Here is an 18,464-nt window from a genome sequence, read left to right on the forward strand (position 1 = left end):
TTGATGCATGGTGAAAAGTGTCATTCATGTGTCTTTGGTCTCCTCAGCAGCATCCTGGTGCGGCAGGAATTTTTTCATGGGACTCTCATTATGTGAATGGGCCAGATGGGGAAATCGTTACTGTCATGAGGGACAGACAACTCTTGGCGCCTAAAAATAGATGTAGATAAATATAGCCTTAGGCTCTAGTTATGACAAGGAGTCTGAGGGAGGCATTTGCTATAATGCAGCATGATCAGCTTAAAGGCTGACAGGCAGACACCTACTGACATCTGCATGAACCGCACACACACACACACACACACACACACACACACACACACACACACACAGAGCAATCATATGCTTTGAAATTGTCCAGATAATGACAGGCATCCCACGCAGGGATTCGCTTGCTTCTGTGCCAGAAACTGTAATAAAACCTGTAAATTCTGATTTCACCGCTTTGTTTTCACTTTACACTCCTGCTATTCCTGCTTCCACTCAACAATGTATGACATCAACTAATGCCCTGCCAAAAATAACCATTTAAATAAGGGTTAGAAGTGTTGTCAGTTTCTAAGCAACACATACACACAAGGCGCGCACACACACACCTGCGTCATTTCCTTTACGCAGAGGGTCTGAGAGCATCCAGTTGAGCTCTGCCTGCCAGTTGCGCGCAGAGAATGCTCTGACACACTCTGGAGTTTGTTCTGTGGACGGAATGAACATGGAGGAGGCTGTGTATTATTTTTAAGGTACCGTTTTATTATTTACAGTAACAGATAAAGAGAGCGTGCAACAGATTTAAATCCGCGAGCTTTCCGACATTACACCGGACACTGAATAGCTGAGGTTCGTCCCGCTGAAGGCAGCCTCTGTTGTACTTGGCATAAAAAAAGACAGCGAAACGCAAGGAACATTTATGCTTTGTACAGTGCAAGAAGAACGCAGGCACCGGGTGAGAAATGGTTTATTTCGGGCTGACACAACGTGTGCGGCGCACCGCAGCGCCGTTACGCGCGTAGATCAGCGGTTACCTGTTGAAGTTGCCCGATGCGCGGTGAGCTTTGTCACGTTTTGCTTTCAAACGGGAGGATCGAGTTGAAGATCGCTTTAACAAATGCCCGATCCGTCCTCCGGTCTGTATGATGCTCTGGTTCCTCGTTATGTTGTAGGATGAGCGCTGATCTGGAGCGCGTTTCGCTCAACACATCGGTGAACTCGACCGGCTCGGGCGGCCGTGCGCTCTCGGCAAACGTCAGGCGGCTCCACAACGCTCTCAACCTGCTGCTCAGCGACCTGGAGAGAGAGCAGTTCATCCACTGTCTCAATGTGTACCACGCTAAGCGCAACGTCTACGACCTGGTCCAAACTCTCAAAGTGATTCTCAACACGCCCGGTAAACGACAGCTGCTGCCCATGCTGCGCCTGGTCATCCCGAGGTCCGACCAGCTGCTGTTCGACCAGTACACGTCCGAGGGACTCTACCTGAAGACAGACCTGCTCCCCAGCAACGGCAGCGCGGAGGGCTTTGGAGACGACGGCGACTCAACTCTGCAGAAATATGTCAGCTCCGTCCACGAGCAGCCCCTCGCCTCGGGCTGTCCGGACGGGTTCTCCGCCGCCGCGGAGCTGTCGGCCTCCATGGCGCAGCCGTTCTTTGAGAGCCCTTTTGGAGAAGTGCGCCAAGTCACCCTGACGCGGTCCAGGAGCCACGAGGGTCTGGGTTTCAGCATCCGTGGGGGATCGGAGCACGGCGTGGGCATCTACGTGTCCCTGGTGGAGCCGGGCTCGTCGGCCGAGAGAGAAGGACTGAGGGTCGGGGACCAGATCGTGGCCGTGAACGAGTTCATGTTTGAAAATGTCACTCACATAGAGGCGGTGAAGGTAGGTCTTATGCATGGTTGCGCGTGCATGACTTTGAGTGCTCATAATAGTTTCTTCTAAAACAACCTCAGGGTAACAAGAGGAATAGTCCACTGACTCTGTGTGTGTGTGTGTGTGTGTGTGTGTGTGTGTGTGTAGGCTACATGTGTGCAGATGTAAACACTATGCTCCAGGCACAGAGAACATGCATCAGAAGCACTGGGCCATGCAGTGCTGCCCTACAAAACAAGTGTAGTTTGTGGCAGCGCTGCCTCCTCCGTGGCCCTCAGGTCCGTTGGAAGCTGCCTCCAGTCCGGCCTCTGCCTTTTTATGAATTCTTCTACACCACTTGACTGGAGCTTAAAGCACTGTGCACAACCAACCAAGATGAACTCAAATGTTCAGAAACAGATGGAATGAAGAACACTGATTTTAAAAGAGGACAACATCAGCGATGGTGTACAACAACTTTCGTCATGTTTTCATGTCACACAGGTCATAATTGCTGATGAATTGACATTATACTGCACTTGCAGACAGTAGAGGTCGCAGTCAGTATTCTGCTTCCTGTATGAAGTGAATCACTTGTTAGAGGGTCAAACATGGAATTAGTTCACCGAAACATATTTTTACACTTAAAGGAAGAGTTCACCCAAAAATGAAAATCCAGTCATCATCTGGTCCCCCCATGCTGATAGAAAGTCAGGTGAAGTTTCCTAGTCCACAAAACATTTGGAGCGTCACAGTTACAGCATTGCAGCATTCTCCTAAACAACGGAAGTAGCTGGGGACTTGTTTTAAAATTGAAAAAACAACCAAGAGAACATCAGCTGGCTCCGTACTCTGTTGTAATCCAAGTCTCCAGAAGCCCCGATATCACAAGCTTACGTTTGAATAGCTGAGACTTTACAGACTAAATGATTAATCAAATGATTGCAAGAATAAGCAACAGATTAGTTCTGGCCCTGCTGTAGAAAGCCTCTCAAAACAAATGACACATACAGTAAAGCCATAAGAGGTGAGACAAGAGAATAGATTTATATTGTTAAGATTCCACAGTTTGAATTGTGTCTGAACTTGTGCTGCTCCCCCTGTAAGCAAACATGATGATGGTCTGTACTGCAGACACAGCTATGGCTTCATGGTGATGTGTTGGAGACATTCAGCTAAACAGCAGTAACACCTGTCACCTGCAGCCCTTCATTCAGCCCACTCACTGTGACTACACCTCCTTTTACTCTTCCTCCATGGAATATAGAGCTGATCTACTGACCAAGAACTGATGTCGTACAACATCTATCAAACTCAATGGACTTGCTTTTATATAGTGGTTTTCTAGCCTACCGACTAAGTGCTTTGTCACATTCATCCATACATTTCAGGGCTAGCAGGCTAACAGCAGCATTCCACAAGATGAGACTTATACATACATCTTTCAGTAGCACTTTGCCTCACTGCAAGAAGGTCCTAAATTTGATCCGGGCTGGGGCAGGGCCTTTCTGTGACGAGGTTGCATGTTCTCTACATGCTCACGTATGTTTCCCCCATCATCAAAAACACCTAAATAGGTTGATTCTGAGGTCAGTCGCGTTGACCTCGGGTCATGTACGGGTGCTTGTAGGTTGGCAGTCACTGTTCCTGCAGAGAACTTGTTTCACTATGTTGTAGATGTCGACCGATTAATCAGTTTGGCTGATTAATCAGCACGGATAGGACCTTTTACAAACTATTGATATGGGCTGAAATTGGCTCCAATAATTGCCAATGGCTGCGCAGCCTCCACCGCCCACGCCACCATCGTAGCACCATTTTACATGGAGGATACTCTGAGTCAGTCATCATCATTTGAGGCCACTCCATTAGATATGCAGCAGCCATAGACAGACTTTTATTAATGTCTTGTTTTTCAATGTAGAGCAACGTCACATCAGAGATATTTTTTTCATAAAGTAATTTCTCCACTCCATGAAATACCTTCCAAGCATTACTCTGGCCATAGGGTTTGAAAATATGGGCTAACATTAAATCTTCGCATTCCCGTCGCAACGTTAAACATTGGAACAGCCGATTTTACTGGAGGCTGACAAGTGTGGCATTCAAGTCATATCTAGTCTCATATAGCCAGACCTCTCTCATCTGACCCGTTTTTAGTTTATCGAGTCTCGATTATATAACGTGACACCATCACCTGTGCAAGATAGGGACTGGGCACTGAGAGCAGCCAGGCAGGCAGGAACAGAAACCATTCTGTTAACATCACTTCATACTGAACTTATCAATGTGGTGTTCTTTCTTCCAAATAATCCAACCACGTAACTATCCATCCATTCATGAAATGAAATGGCACACTTGAGCATCCTCCAGACCCAGGGACTATGCACGAACATTAATGGTTTGTAAGAGTGGCATTTAACAATGTAACGGGACGAGCAACAGAAGTAATCCTGGCCGGTTCAGCCACAGTCAGCTCGTCGTCCGTTGTAAAGAGAACAGATTCCAACAATGTAGACCACTAAATCACACGTTTCCAAAGATTGTTCAATTTCAACAATGTTACATTTAAAATATGAATATTAATTTCCATGTTGTACCCATCCAGCTTTCACCAACAAAAGATAATCGGCATTTTATTTATATATAAATATTTTAAATATAATATTTATTAATCGGCTACTGACTTTTTCCTTTTTTTCCAACTATCGTTATTATATCGGCCTTTAAAAATCCACTATTGGTCGACCTCTACTATGTTGTACATTGTATGTGATAAAGTAAAGATTCTTCTTCTTCTAAATACTTTAATTTCATCACCCTCTGTCATTTTGCTTGCACTCACAATGATGTTTATTTCATAAAACTGCACCCAGCAGATCAGGGATATTTTAGGAGCTGTCTTGTGTTTGTGTGTATGTAGAAAACTGTATGCATTCTGTTATCGTGTCATCAAATTTAGTTTTAACTTCATATTTTGAATGTGTATCAAAAATAATGTCTCAATTTGCTGAAATGTGGGGACGTGAGGACCCACTAATGGCATGACTGTCTTCTCAGGAACTGGCCTGTTCATGATGAAACCTGAGAGCTGCATTATCTGATGCATCATCAGTGTTTGTTAGCATGTTAGATTGGTTTGGCTGGATATGAAGTTTTATATTTTTTTGCTGGGCAGTTAACGCTGCCTGTGTGGACTTCTGGCTCTCAACACATTTCAAAATGAAAATAAGTAAATAATAATATTATAAATAAATGAGTATATGTTTATGCTGCTCCCAAGAATGTGAGTTTGAAGGATAGCATATCTATCTATATCTAGATAGCAAATCTAGATATTTTGCAAGTGCACTACATTTGGATACCAGGCCTGGGGAAACGGGGCACAAAAATCTCATAAACAGGAAAGGGTTAGGTAAAAGGTACAGGCAGACGAGCAGGTACAGATCAGGGAGAATCTGACCAGGAGCGGTCGGAGATGGGCTGGTATAAATACTGAATGGGACACAGGTGAGCAGATGGATGTGGGAGTCAGGTGACTGGGAGAGGTGGAAAAGTGTGAGGGTATCTGGTGGACAGGTAGAGACCGTTGTGACAGTAAAAGCTTTGGTTTGTCTGACGTGGCCTGGCTGTGATTGACAGATACTGTTATTTACAGAGTGCCTGCTTTTTTCATCTCCTCTTGTTGTGCTGTTTGCCTGAATGTCCATGTTGATATGACTTTGATTGTTGTGCTTGTGCAAATATGACGCGAGAGAGGGAAAAACATGTGGGAGGACAGACACTTAACAGAATAGATGAGGCAAAGGTTTCATGGCAGCAAACTCAATGTGTTCCTCAGCTTTTGCTACGTTTAAAAATATCCCCCATGAAGTGTTGTTTTATTATTCCGGACATTAATGTTTTATTTGCAGCATGTTTGTCTGATGGAGTGAACAAATTAAGATGCAAGTGTGTCTGAATGACCTTGCAAACTTTCTTCACTTAGTCAGTCTCTAATACACGCCAGCAATTTTCAAAGAGAAACAACACCTTTTTTTGAGGCTGAATGGCTCAGGCCTTGGGCGACGTCTTATTTAAGAGCAAATAAAGAGGCTTTTTCACCTGCCGATACAAGGCTTTATTGAATCAGGCCAGCATGAGGAGAAAAACAAGCTGAACAGCTCCTTTTCCCTGACAGCACACTTACATCTTATTTTGTTCACGCCATCAGACAAACAGGCAGCCCCAGATATTTGTCACATAGGGAGTTGCTGTTTAGCTGTCAGCATTCTTTTGAGTTTTGTATTTACGTTATCCCAAATGTTTCCGACAATGTTCAAACTCAGAGAAAGCCACAAGTTTACACAAAGTAATGGTTTGTTTCATCTGGGCGCCTGTCACTAAATAAGACTAAATGTAACATAAATAAAACTTTATAACATTACCTCTTCCATGACATTTTCTATTTTTTTTCAGCAGCAATAGTGGTTATTTAATGGTGTGTTCAACACCAGCAAAGGGAATTTTCACTTTGCGAGATTGTTTGTGTTAATTTGCATTAGGTTGATTTATGGTTGCACGTAGGCTCTACTGGATTGCCAGCTGTGCGTTCCCCTTTTAACACACTAACTCATTCGGCTCACCGCTGTGTCTCTGGGCTAGAGAGAGCAGACAGGCAGAGTGTCAGCAGGGAGGGCTGCCTCTCTATACAGACATTTTGAACAACTTGGTTTTGGCAAGCCAGTGTTTGCCACCGGGCTGCTCGTGGAGGGACAGCCTGCCTTTCAGTCATCCAGCTTTTCCGCTGTCTCTCACCCAGAGACTCTCTGTAATGAGAAGGGGCTCCGGAGGAGAAGCAGGGTGATGTGTTTATTGGGGAAACTACAGGACACGAGGAACGATATAAACACCACCAACAAGCACCGAGGGAGAAGCCGGATAATGCGATGCCCCCAAGCAGACCAGTCACAGTTGTTGCAGTCTGCGTTGCTGCAACGTGCAGTTACATCCTGGGGAGGTACACATCAGGCTACAGTGCAGGCTAGATTATAGGTACAGCGTAGGTACGTGATCGATTCAACGCAGATGCATAACCCAAGCTTTACTTGCCCCAAATAGGGGTGAGTAAACGACTCTGGATCAGAACAGAATCAAAAGTGACTCAGGGTGTTTATTCCTCCAGAAGGTCTTCCTATGCACCAGACTCTCGCATCCAGAGCTGGCTGGTATCCAGCAGCTGAGCAGAAGCTCTGTCTCCCTGCTCCATCCAGGTCTCTCCACAGATTACTCAGCAGACGTCTTTTGTTTTCCTCACCATAGACTACTTCTGGGTGAAAATACAGAAGCCTCCCTTCGTGGCTTCTTGCCTGTTCACTTTGCAATAAGTTTATGATTTATTTCTCCTCTTTATGCACTTTTGTACAGCTTTTGTGAAGAAACATGTCCAAGAGTTCCTGCAGAAAACTTGCATCAGCCAGACATCTGAAAACAGCTGCTCCAACTTTACCTCTGGAAAAATAAAGTTAAACAATATCCATAAGCTCCTCAAAAATCATTTTCATGTTAATTAATCTTCAGAAGTCTTCAAGCTCCGTCTTAAACCATACCCTCTCCACGGTTAACAATATGATGATGTAGTCAATTTTACTCAATTTGTTTAAAGTACAAGAACGCATGCAATGAAAGTTTGTTGATTAATTATGAGAAGCTTGCTAGTGAAGACAAGTAATGTGGGTTATAGGGCTTAATTACTGCACAGCACTTTCATATGCACTCCGTGGAGGATGGAGAAACTGTGCTACAATGATGCTATTGTTTTCAGCCTTATGATAACCAATTTCACATATGATATGAGTTTATATGGTAACTGCCATATACATCTATAAACATCTACTGTTTGTATGAGACGTACTGTATACAATTCGGCATAGAGCTAATTTGATCCAACCCCAGTATAGTGTGAGGCAATGTGTTAATTTATTGATATCATGACATGAAACTATATATTTTTAGTTATCAATACATGATGATTTGTATCAGTGTTTTCTTTTCCTGGTTTTAAAGGCTGCATTACAGTGAATTGATGCCATTTTTAGACTAACAAGACTGATCTACTTGTTCTAATACTTGTCCTTACCCACTCATTCATTATATCCACATTATGGATGATTATTGATCAGAAATCTCACTGTGGTGATATTTTGTCAAGTACCAAGGCTCATCCCTTTTTAGTCATCCCTAAAAAAAATACTGTGACATTTGATTTTGTCACCCAGTGCGAGCATTTATTAAGCACTTTTGAGGAGATTCCAGAATCTGTACGTAATACAGAAAGAATGCAAATACTAATTTTTCAAAATGTGTAACTATTCCTTTAAGGTAATGGGACATGTTTACAATGTCACTTTATCTGAAATGGCCCCAGACAGACAGTTAAATACTCTTTTTCTTCTTCTCTGTAAACAAATGAATACAATATTGCCCAGCTTTGTTTCGACTAAGAGAGTATGTGCTTACAGCTTATCCATAATTACAGTTCTCTTGGGAAGTGAGCTGTTCATTGTTAGACTCCATTAATATTGAGAGGGATGTGAATGTAGCTGATACTCTCAGCTCCTGTTAAAGACGGGGGCTCTCCCCTAATTGCATGTCCACATCCCTGCTCTCATCGAGCTGAGTAATTCATAAAAGCGTTTAATGAAGCTGCTAATGTTTATGACATGACACATACTACATTAAGAAAGGCCTACTACTTGGCCCCCTTCTGAAACCATACTATCACAAAAAATTCATTTCCATCCAGCTGTTTTTGTTTCCAGTTCACACATGACAAAGCTGCGTGGGAAAAGGCAAAACAAATGAAGTTTATGCTTGGTTGCAACATGTCCTCACTCCCAACTCCTCGTAACATACGTTACATAAGTTACAACGTAAATAACAAATCACTGTTGATTCTTGGTCACAAAAAGGACATGAAACACGGTCTTCATAAGTGTCCAGTGTATGACCCGACCAACCCCCCCGACCTCCGCTCACTCTGATTTTCTTGCTCTTTATACCACTGCACTCAAGGTGGAGAGTATGGTGGTGCCATTACAACTGGGCCAGAAGGCTGCAAAGCCAGTGGCAAGCGTTAGTTCAAGTTCAGGTACAGGTGGCAGGAAAGCAAAGATGTGGGAGTCAGGTGACTGGGAGAGGTGGAAAAGTGTGAGGGTATCTGGTGGACAGGCAGAGACCGATGTGACCGTAAAAGCGTTGGTTTGTCTGACGTGGCCTGACTGTGATTGACAGATGCTGTAATTTACAGAGAGTGCCTGCTATTGTCATCTCGTCTTGTTGTGCTGTTTGCCTGAATGTCCACGTTGATATGACTTTGATTGTTGTGCTTGTGTAACAGACATATGACGTGAGAGAGGGAAAAACACGTGGGAGGACAGATACTTGTACTTGAAAGATATCTAAAAGATACTTGCAGTCCTCAGTTGTTGCTGTGTTTAAAAATATCCCCCAATGATGTGTTGTTTTATTATCCGAGACATCAAAGTTTTATTTGCAGCATGTATCAGGGCTGTCTAAGGAACTATTTTTTATGACCTTGCAAGCTCCAGGACCACATCCCTGTTCTCATCAAGAGCTGAGTAATTCATTACAGCTTTTAATAAGGCTGCTAACATTTAAGGCCTGCTCCACCAAGGCACTTCCCCTCGTATGAAGCGTGACTTCAAAGCTGTTTACCAGCAGGGTGGTAAAGGTCACGGTAGGTAGCTGCATACACAGAGGACCTCATTTGTGAAGATAAGTGTATTTAATCTAGATTTAGTCCGGCAGTTCTGTAAGAACAGTGTTGTGAAGAATTACTTGTGGGAAATTTAATGAGTTGACTTGCCCTGAACACAGTAGGAACAAGATAGGCTTTATTAAAAGTTAGTTAATAGAATACTTTCAAGTTATTGTGGGCGAAGGACATTGTTTTATTTTATTTTATTTTATATTTGGGTTTCTACTCATATGATCTGGTTATAGTGACATCACAGTTTTACAGATAATAAGAGTCCTGATGTGAGATTTACATTATGACTGCCATTTGTTTCTGCATTAAAAGTCCTATTCATTTTTCCCATAGACAACTGGCCTATAGTTTGTGTGCACACATTTGTGTGTTGAGGACCAGTGTGTAGGATTTAGTGGCATCTAGTGGTGAGGTGAGGTTGAGGTGAACCAACTGAATACACCTCGTATGTCCTGCTGTATAGGAGTACAGTGACTAATCCGGAGGAAATTAATCAAATTTGACAAGGTTAACTTGAATCAATATCAATCAATTCTAATCAATTTCAGATCAATTTAGTCAATCTCATAACTGAAGTAATTTCTTCTACACACAGTTACCATTGGTTCTCCACATTAAAACAAACCTCCACAGACAATGGCATACAGTTAAATATATTTATTTGGCTAAATAGTTCAGAGTACATAAATGAAAAGGCAAATTAAACAAATGACAAGATTAACAGGTAACAGAAGGATGCTGAGTCTGTAATGACTAATGTAACAAGTTTATGAATGAAATATCTGCGGATGGTGAAATTGCGGGTTGAGTGAAAGCATTTAAATATTAAGAGAATAATTTAATGCTAACGGAGCCCTAACCGTATTTCTCCTAAGCTCAAAGAGAATCTAATTCAGAGCCAAAGGGACACCAACTCATATTTCATAATTGGGAATCCTGTAGAATGAAGGAATGGATACTTGTCTGAGCGTCATTTGGAGAGTCAGCAAGCTGCGGTTGGTCGTCCTCCAGCGGAATCTTCTGGTGCACCGGAACTTCTCATAAGCTGCCTCTCTTTTTTTTCCATGTCAGGTTCTCTGGGTGATTCACAATGGCCCTAAATAATCAGCTTTACCAGGGGGCACTATGTGACACTTGCCCTTTTCACACAGAGACTCTGCATTATCTTTGCAGCGAAGGCTTGCCAACTCTCTGCATTTGTTTGTTCACACAGAACCAAGCAGCTCCGGCGTAAAGCCGCACCAGTGTGTCGATTCATACAGCACGCCGGCGCTGCGGATCCAAAAGAGGTGTGATGGTACACATCATGATGTTGACGTCTGTGTGGTTTTGTGAACATGTTTCCCCCAGTGCCCTGTTAATCTAAACATGTACCCGCTGACTGTTTATAATCATACTGATGCTGTTATGATGTGTTGTGATTGGGATCCTGACCCACCATGCATCCCGGAAAGTGTCAAAGTTAAGTTTTCTGCTCTAAATTACATAATTACATGATTGGCATCAGTAAACAGGACGCTGTCTGACTCTCTCACTCGTGGGGAGGGTGCTGTTTTCTGGGGGAAAGTTCACTGAAGTTTCGGTCGGGAAGGCTGTTTTTTCAAAACTAACTACAACAACACAATAGTGGAAGGAGACAAACATAGTGAGTTAAAGTTTTTTGCCGGGGACAGGTGCTGTTTTTCTGGCAGAAATGTGATGAAGTTGGTTGGACAGACAGGATGATTGTCCTCATAAAAGTTGCCGACACGCCCCTGCTCCGGGCCTGCAGCGTATCCATTCACACAGATGCTGGCTCTCCTCTGCTGCGGCTCTGATACTACCTCCGCATCAGAGCCACAGCGAAATTTCCCCCCCTCTCCGTATCTGAAACTTTCACACAGAGGATGATGTGATAAGAGAATGATTCCTGCACTCAAAGGGCAATGTGAATGGGTCTACTGAGACAGGCAGAAGCTCAAAAAGCAGGCTGGAATCAGAGAGGCACTGATGATGGCTGGACCGCTGAGCTGGAAGCACATAAGATGATCTTGTGTAGAATTACTTATACATTATTTTATGTATTACTGATTATTATTAATCTATAATATTATTTATAATTGATTCATTAATTATTATAAATTATACATATATTATGAATTATGAGACAGAGTCCAACTTTTTATAATTTTGTTACTTTTCATGTGAACAACTTCCATCCAGATGAAAAATGTTAACCTCATTTATATGATTCGTGGTTGTGTTGGAACTGTTTGTATTTGCATTTGCAGCAGCATTGTCAGGCCTCTAGAGGGCATAGTTAGTTTATTTATGTGTTTTCTCCATAGTCTGTATCAGCCAATACCTAGTTACAGAAAGTGAGGTAACAGGAAGTTGCTCTTCTTCTGCGCCGTACTGAGAGAAATGTTTTTAGCACTCAGATGCTAACTCTTCCTCCAACTTTCCTCTCCCTGTACTCATCGAATACAATGCCATCCCTAATAACAGGGAAGAAATACCTACCCCTGAGGCTGCACATCACCACCACCATCTGAGGTCAATCGCTGCTGAGATACCGCCCCTCGACCCAGATGTTGACATCCTCCTGCTCATTGGACGGAACCTTATGAGAGCTCACAAGGTGAGAAAACAATTGAATGGCAGACACAATGACCCATGTGCACAGAAGCTTGACCTGGGCTGGGTTGTCATCGGCGATGTGTGCCTCGGCAGCGCTCACAAGCCAACTAAAGTGAGTGCTCTAAAAACACGTGTTAGATAACGGACACCCCAGCTTTCTCAACCCCTGTGACAACCGTTTCAGTGTGAAAGAGAATTTCAGCCTCTCCTCAACAGCAGCAACCTCCAAACCCACATTCCAAGCCCACTGCAGAGAATCTAGGAGAGACTGTCTTTTGCCGCACTGTTACCGACAACCAGCCCGCACCTTCTGTTGAAGACACGATCTTTCTAAAGAAGATGGAAGGAGTCTTCAAAGATGAAACTAACAGCTGAGTTGCACCATTACCATTTAGGAGACCCAGGCGTCAGCTCCCTGACAACAGACCCTATGCTTACAAGCAGCTTATGTCTCTTCGCCACACGCTTGACAAGAAGGAAGACATGAGAGCATACTTTGTCGAGATCAAAATGATTGATAACAAACATGCAGAGCTTGCACCACCTTGTGATAAGGATAAAGGGAGATGGTATCTTCCCACTTTTGGCGTCTACCACCGTTTGATGGATTGTCCCTCAACAACGTGCTGCTTAAGGGGCCCGACTTGAACAACACCCTTTTGGGCATGCTCCTCCGGTTTCGAAAGGAACCGGTTGCCATAACAGCTGACATTGAACACGTTTTACTGTTTTGTTGTTTGTGAAGACCACAGAGATTTCCTTCGTTTTCTCTGGTATGAAGACAACGATCTCAGCAAGGATGTGGTAGACTACCGCATGAGTCCATGTCTTTGGAAATAGTCCCTCTCCAGCAGTGGCAATCTTCGAGCTGAGAATGGTAGTATGGGAGGCAGAAGTGGTATATGGCAGTGATGCACGACACTTCATAGAACAGGACTTTTACGTTGATGATGCCCTGAAATCCTTTCCAACTGAAGCTGAGGCTGTCGATGTCCTGCAGAGAGCTCAAAAGATGCTCACTCTCTCTGATCTGTGTCTCCATAACATCGCCTCCAATAGAGTGGAGGTGATGAACGCCTTTTCCCCAGAAGACAGGGCCAAGGAAATGAAAGATCTGGATCTCTCTACCGATGAGCTTCCTGTCCAGCGCAGCTTGAGGGTGAGTTGGAACATCATGTCTGATACATTGACTTTCCATGTTCCATAGAGCCAGAAGCCCTTCACTCGCCGTGGGGTGCTTTCCGTTGCAAACAGCCGGTTTGATTCTCTAGGCTTCCTTGCTCCTGTAACTATCAAAGGAAGACTTTTTCTCAGACAGCTCTCCAACAGTGACCTTGAGTGGGATAGCCCCCTACCCCCTGACATGTATGATGGCTGGAGAAGCTGGCAAGAGTTGCTGCAGGATCTTCATGCACTGCATATCCCTCGCACACGTCTCCTCCATTTCACAAGCCAAGTGTATTGAGCTTTGTATGTTCTCAGATTCTTCAGTCAGAGCTATAGCTGCAGCAGCCTATCTGAAAGTGACACATGGAGATGGACACAGTGAAGTCGGCTTCATCATGGGTAAGGCCAAGCTGGATCCAGTACCAGAGCTCACCATTCCCAGACTGGAGCTCTACGCCGCGGTGCTCGCTGTGGTGTTGTCAGAGCTCCTCACACAAGAACTTGACATGAAAATAGACAAAACTACATTCTACACTGACAGTAAAGTGTGTTAGGATACATAAACAATCAGCACAGAAGATTTCACGTATATGTAAACAATCGTGTACAGAGAATCAAGCAATCTTCCCTACCAGACCAATGGAGATATGTCTCAACAGAGCACAACCCAACCGATCATGGCTCTCGGTCTGTAGCAGCAGGGAAGCTCACCAGCACCACGTGGTTATGTGGTCCAGCGTTTCTTTTACAGTCTGAGAGCACAACACCTGAGAAAGGCCCATTTGAACTCATCGACCCAGAGTCAGATGTTGAAATTTACTCTAATGTGACAGTGCTTGCGACCACAGTGTCTACAAATCATTTGGGTTCAGCATGCTTTGAGCACTTCTCTAAGTGGACATCCCTCATCAAAGCAGTAGCTCACCTTCGTCACATCTCTCACAGCTTGATCAAATCTAGAGAAGACACCAGTTGTGCAGGCTGGCACCTCTGCAAGACAAGTCTCACAGATGAAGCTTTAAGTCAAGCAGAACACACAGTGATCAGATGTGTCCAGCACGAAGTGTATTCAGAAGAAATGAAATGCATCATGGCAAAACGAGATCTGTCCTCCAACAGTTCTCTTCACAAGCTTCATCCAGTGATTGATGAAAATGGCCTTCTGCGGGTTGGAGGACGCCTTGCAGAGTCAAAGTTGTCAAGTCATGAAGCCAACCCTCTTCTAAACCAGGCAAGCATTACATTGCTACACTGCTCATCCGTCATCATCATGTGGCTGTAAAGCATCAAGGAAGGCACTTTACTGAGGGAGCTGTCAGAGCAAGTGGCTTGTGGATAGTAGGAGCCAGGAGGTGTATTAGCAGCATTATCCATAGATGTGTGACTTGCAGGAAGCTACGAGGCAGAGAGGAGCAGCAAATCATGGCACTTTGCATCAATGCACTTTGCAGATTCTTTGCGATCAGAGGTACTGCTAAGCAGTTGAGGGCAGACTGTGGGACCAACTTCGTTGGTGCATCCAGGGAGCTGAAGCTGGATCCTCCAAAGCCTGGTGAGGTGAGTGTAGACAATTACCTCCTCAATCAGAGATGTTCATGAGTGTTCAGTCCTCCCCACTCATCCCACACGGGTGGCACGTGGGAGCGCATGATAGGAATTGCACGACACATCCTGGATTCAATGCTCTTACATGCAAGCCACTCCAAGCTGACTCATGAGGTTCTGATAACACTGATGGCTGAAGTTACAGCTATAATTAATGCAAGACCTTTAGTGCCTGTCTCCTCTGACCCAGAAGCTCCTCTGATCCTAACCCCCTCAACTCTACTCACCCAGAAGTTTGGTGCACTCTCACCTCCCCCGGGAGACTTCACCAAAGCTGACATGTTTAAACATCAGTGAAAGAGAGTTCAAGTACTTGCTGACACTTTCTGGGTTCGATGGCAGAAGGAATACCTCAACATGCTCCAGAGTCGTCAAAAGTGGCAGCTCAGCAGGCCAAACATGAAGGAAGGAGACATTGTTCTTTTGAAGGACAAGCAACTGAAAAGAAATGAATGGCCAACAGGAGTCATAGTGAAGGCTCTCCCAAGTAAAGATGGAGTTGTCAGGAAGCTGGAGGTCAAGATTACCCACAACAAGACTAAAAAGACCTTCCTCAGACCCATTTCAGAGTGTATCTCCAGGAGATTAGATTATGTAAATTTGTTATTGTGGCATTTTTAAAATAATGCCAGGCAGGGAGTGTGTTGGAACTGTTTGTATTTGCATTTGCAGTAGCATTGTCGGGCCTCTAGAGGGCATAGTTTGTTTATTTATGTGTTTTCCCCATAGTCTGTATCAGCCAATACCTAGTTACAGGAAGTGAGGTAACAGGAAGTTGCTCTTCTTCTGCTCCATACTGAGAGAAATGTTTTTAGCGCTCAGATGCTAACTCTTCCTCCAGCTGTTTGTTTGCAGCCCTCGTAGTGGCAATATAAGTGAGTGAACTATTATTTATCATTGTTAGAGTGCAAACTGTTTGTGGCATTTGGCACAATCTGTAATTTTGTTAGTACAACGATCGAGATCCGATCGCAGACTCTGCTCTGCCGTAGATCTGTAAATACTAGATCCGCCATCTCCATCGTTACACGTCAACTCGTTTAAATGACAAAGTATTTTGCATCGATTGTTAATCAATGCTTTTCTGTACTTTATGTCTATTTTCAGTTTCACACTTTTTGGCATTAAATCCTGTCCAACCACAACTCTTGCCTGTTCCTTGGAGGATGCAATGTCAGAGAGAGTTTAGCTGGCTGTGAATCCCAGTATATGACAGGAGTCAGACTGGGTGTAGCAGTACAGTGGCGTTAAAACCATGAAAACACAGAATTTTACGGGAAATGGTGGAAGCTGTGGGGTGCAGTCAGGGGGAAGTAAGTACAGCAGGCTTTGAGTGTAGCCGTTCACAGCAAACACTTTTGTCTTTTAAAGGTATAGTTGGTAATCCTGTTAAGAAACACTTTTTGTTATACTGGGTGAAATGGTCTTCCCATCCTGAGAGTAGTCCATACATAATGTGTTCAGAAAAAGGAACGAAATAAGTCAGACCTCTGTGGCAGCTGCAGTCCTGTAAAAACTCTGACCAATCCCTCCCTCTCGGTCCGAGTTGAAAGAACCAATCAGATGCCTTCATGTCTGTCCTGCCTGCACCCCCCTCTGTCCCCCCCTCCTCCCTGCGCGCACTCATCACGTGTCACTGTTGCCGGATATATTCAGCACACTGCATATGGAGTTAGCAGGAGATCCACACTCCAGGTCAGAAGGTGGCGGTAATGCACAGCTAACAGTTGTTTGCCAACAGCCATAAAACAACAGTAGAAGAAGAAGAGTAAGCACAGTTAGCAAGAGACAACAATGGCAGAGGAAATGCAGCCAAAGGTAGCACTTCCAGAAGTGATGCAGAGGTTGCTGTCTTTCTGTTGGACAGGTAATTAGTTGTTTTGCTTCGGGGGGATTTGTTATTTTCATGAAATATGTAACGTTAGCCAACTTAGCTACTTTTGTAGCTTGTATTAGCCCAATGCTAACGGCTCTCCTCTGTCCTGCTGACGGACTGTCTGATTCAAGTTTGTGGGGGCGGGGCTTTGGACGGAGCACTGACGGGAGTCAGTTTAGTCTACAGTAGGGGTGTAACAATACACAAAAATCACGGTTCGATACGTACCTCGGTTTTGAGGTCACGGTTCGGTTCATTACGAGAACAAAATGCAAAACATAAATTTGCTTGTTGTTTATTCTGAACTTTTGTAAACCAACAATTTATTGTAACATGTAACAAAATATGAAAATAAAATAAAAAAATAGAATACTGTTGTAAAGTGCTGCCTGGTAATAAGTTAAATACATTATTTTCACTGTCTCTTTAAGTCCCTCTGCCAGGTTTGCACTGGTGTGTTGTTCATACGGGCGGAGTTGCTAGGGAGCGGCTGCTTGATTGCCAAAGTCAGCTGCGTTTGCACTAAGGTAATTTTTTTTCTTGTAGCAGTGATATTCACACTCGGGTGGTGCCGTTTCAAGTGCCGCAGCACAACGCAGAAATTCAGCCGAATTTAGCACAGAGCAGACAGGAAGTCTGACATGAAACAACAACAATACATCCGGTTGATTTTCAAAATAAAACACCCCATGTTGATACAAGCACAAAAACCTCAAAAAAGAGACAAATACGCGCTCTTCTTCTAATCCTTCAGTCGGGAACACTTCGTGTTATGTTTATAACACGTATAACTGCAGTCGTGTGTGATTATGTAATTATCACGGGAATTCCTCGGTTTCGTTTCTCCAGCTGTTCGGCCGAACTGCGCCGTGCCGGACTCGTCTTTCTCCGTTGCAATATTTAACCAGGAAGCCGAAGTGTTCCCAAGCAGGAGACTTAAGCGACAAGGGAGGGTCTTCAAGCTCTGGTTTCACGCTAGCGTTAGCCATGATGTAAACGGGCTGCACGTGTAGCTGCAGGCAGAAAATAAACACACGCAACTTCTGTTCTGGAAACTCACCTGTGCACAGCCCTGTACCGAACTCAACGTCCTGTACCGAAACGCTTCAATACAAATACATGTATTGTTACACCCCTAGTCTACAGTGTATTTTCTGCTGGAGTATCCTGTTTTACCCCAGTGCTGCTCTCTTCATGGTCCCTGTGCTCATAGATCTGTCTGAGGCTTCGTTACAGATCCGTCACTGTCCGCTCTGTTTCCCTTTGTCTCAGCTGTCACCTTGACTTGACCTGCCACACTCGTGTAAACTCCTCTTGTTCTCCTCTCAGACCTCTTCCTGTCTCTTTCTTCCAGCCTTCTCTCTTACCCTTGTGAGAGTTGTGTATCCTTTTGAGAAACTCTGACAGAATATTAATCCTGCAAACTCTCTGCAGAGGAATGAGTACCAACAAACACTGCCTAGCCACATGATACTTAAAATGGGAGTAGATATTTGTGGGGGATTTCAGTGGTGTTTGCTCTGCAGAGAGAGCATTGATCTAGCATTGTTTGTACTTGCATAAGCCTGTAAGTGAAACATACAG

At 44.1% G+C, this 18,464-nt stretch overlaps 1 protein-coding gene across 6 annotated transcripts in view; it reads left to right on the forward strand.

Moving 5' to 3' along the window:
- Positions 1 to 677: 677 nt before the first annotated feature.
- Positions 678 to 18,464, forward strand: part of whrnb (whirlin b) — a 177,636-nt gene continuing 159,849 nt past the window's right edge. For all 6 annotated transcript variants that reach the window (XM_084359805.1, XM_084359806.1, XM_084359807.1 and 3 more), the window contains exon 1: positions 678 to 1,872. In XM_084359805.1, the coding sequence (XP_084215931.1) occupies positions 1,162 to 1,872 (711 nt within the window). In that variant the 5' untranslated portion in view covers positions 678 to 1,161. The remainder of the gene's footprint in view (positions 1,873 to 18,464) is intronic.

Source organism: Pagrus pagrus (assembly GCF_965226575.1).
Source record: "Pagrus pagrus genome assembly, chromosome: 8".
Lineage (NCBI taxonomy): Eukaryota > Metazoa > Chordata > Actinopteri > Spariformes > Sparidae > Pagrus > Pagrus pagrus.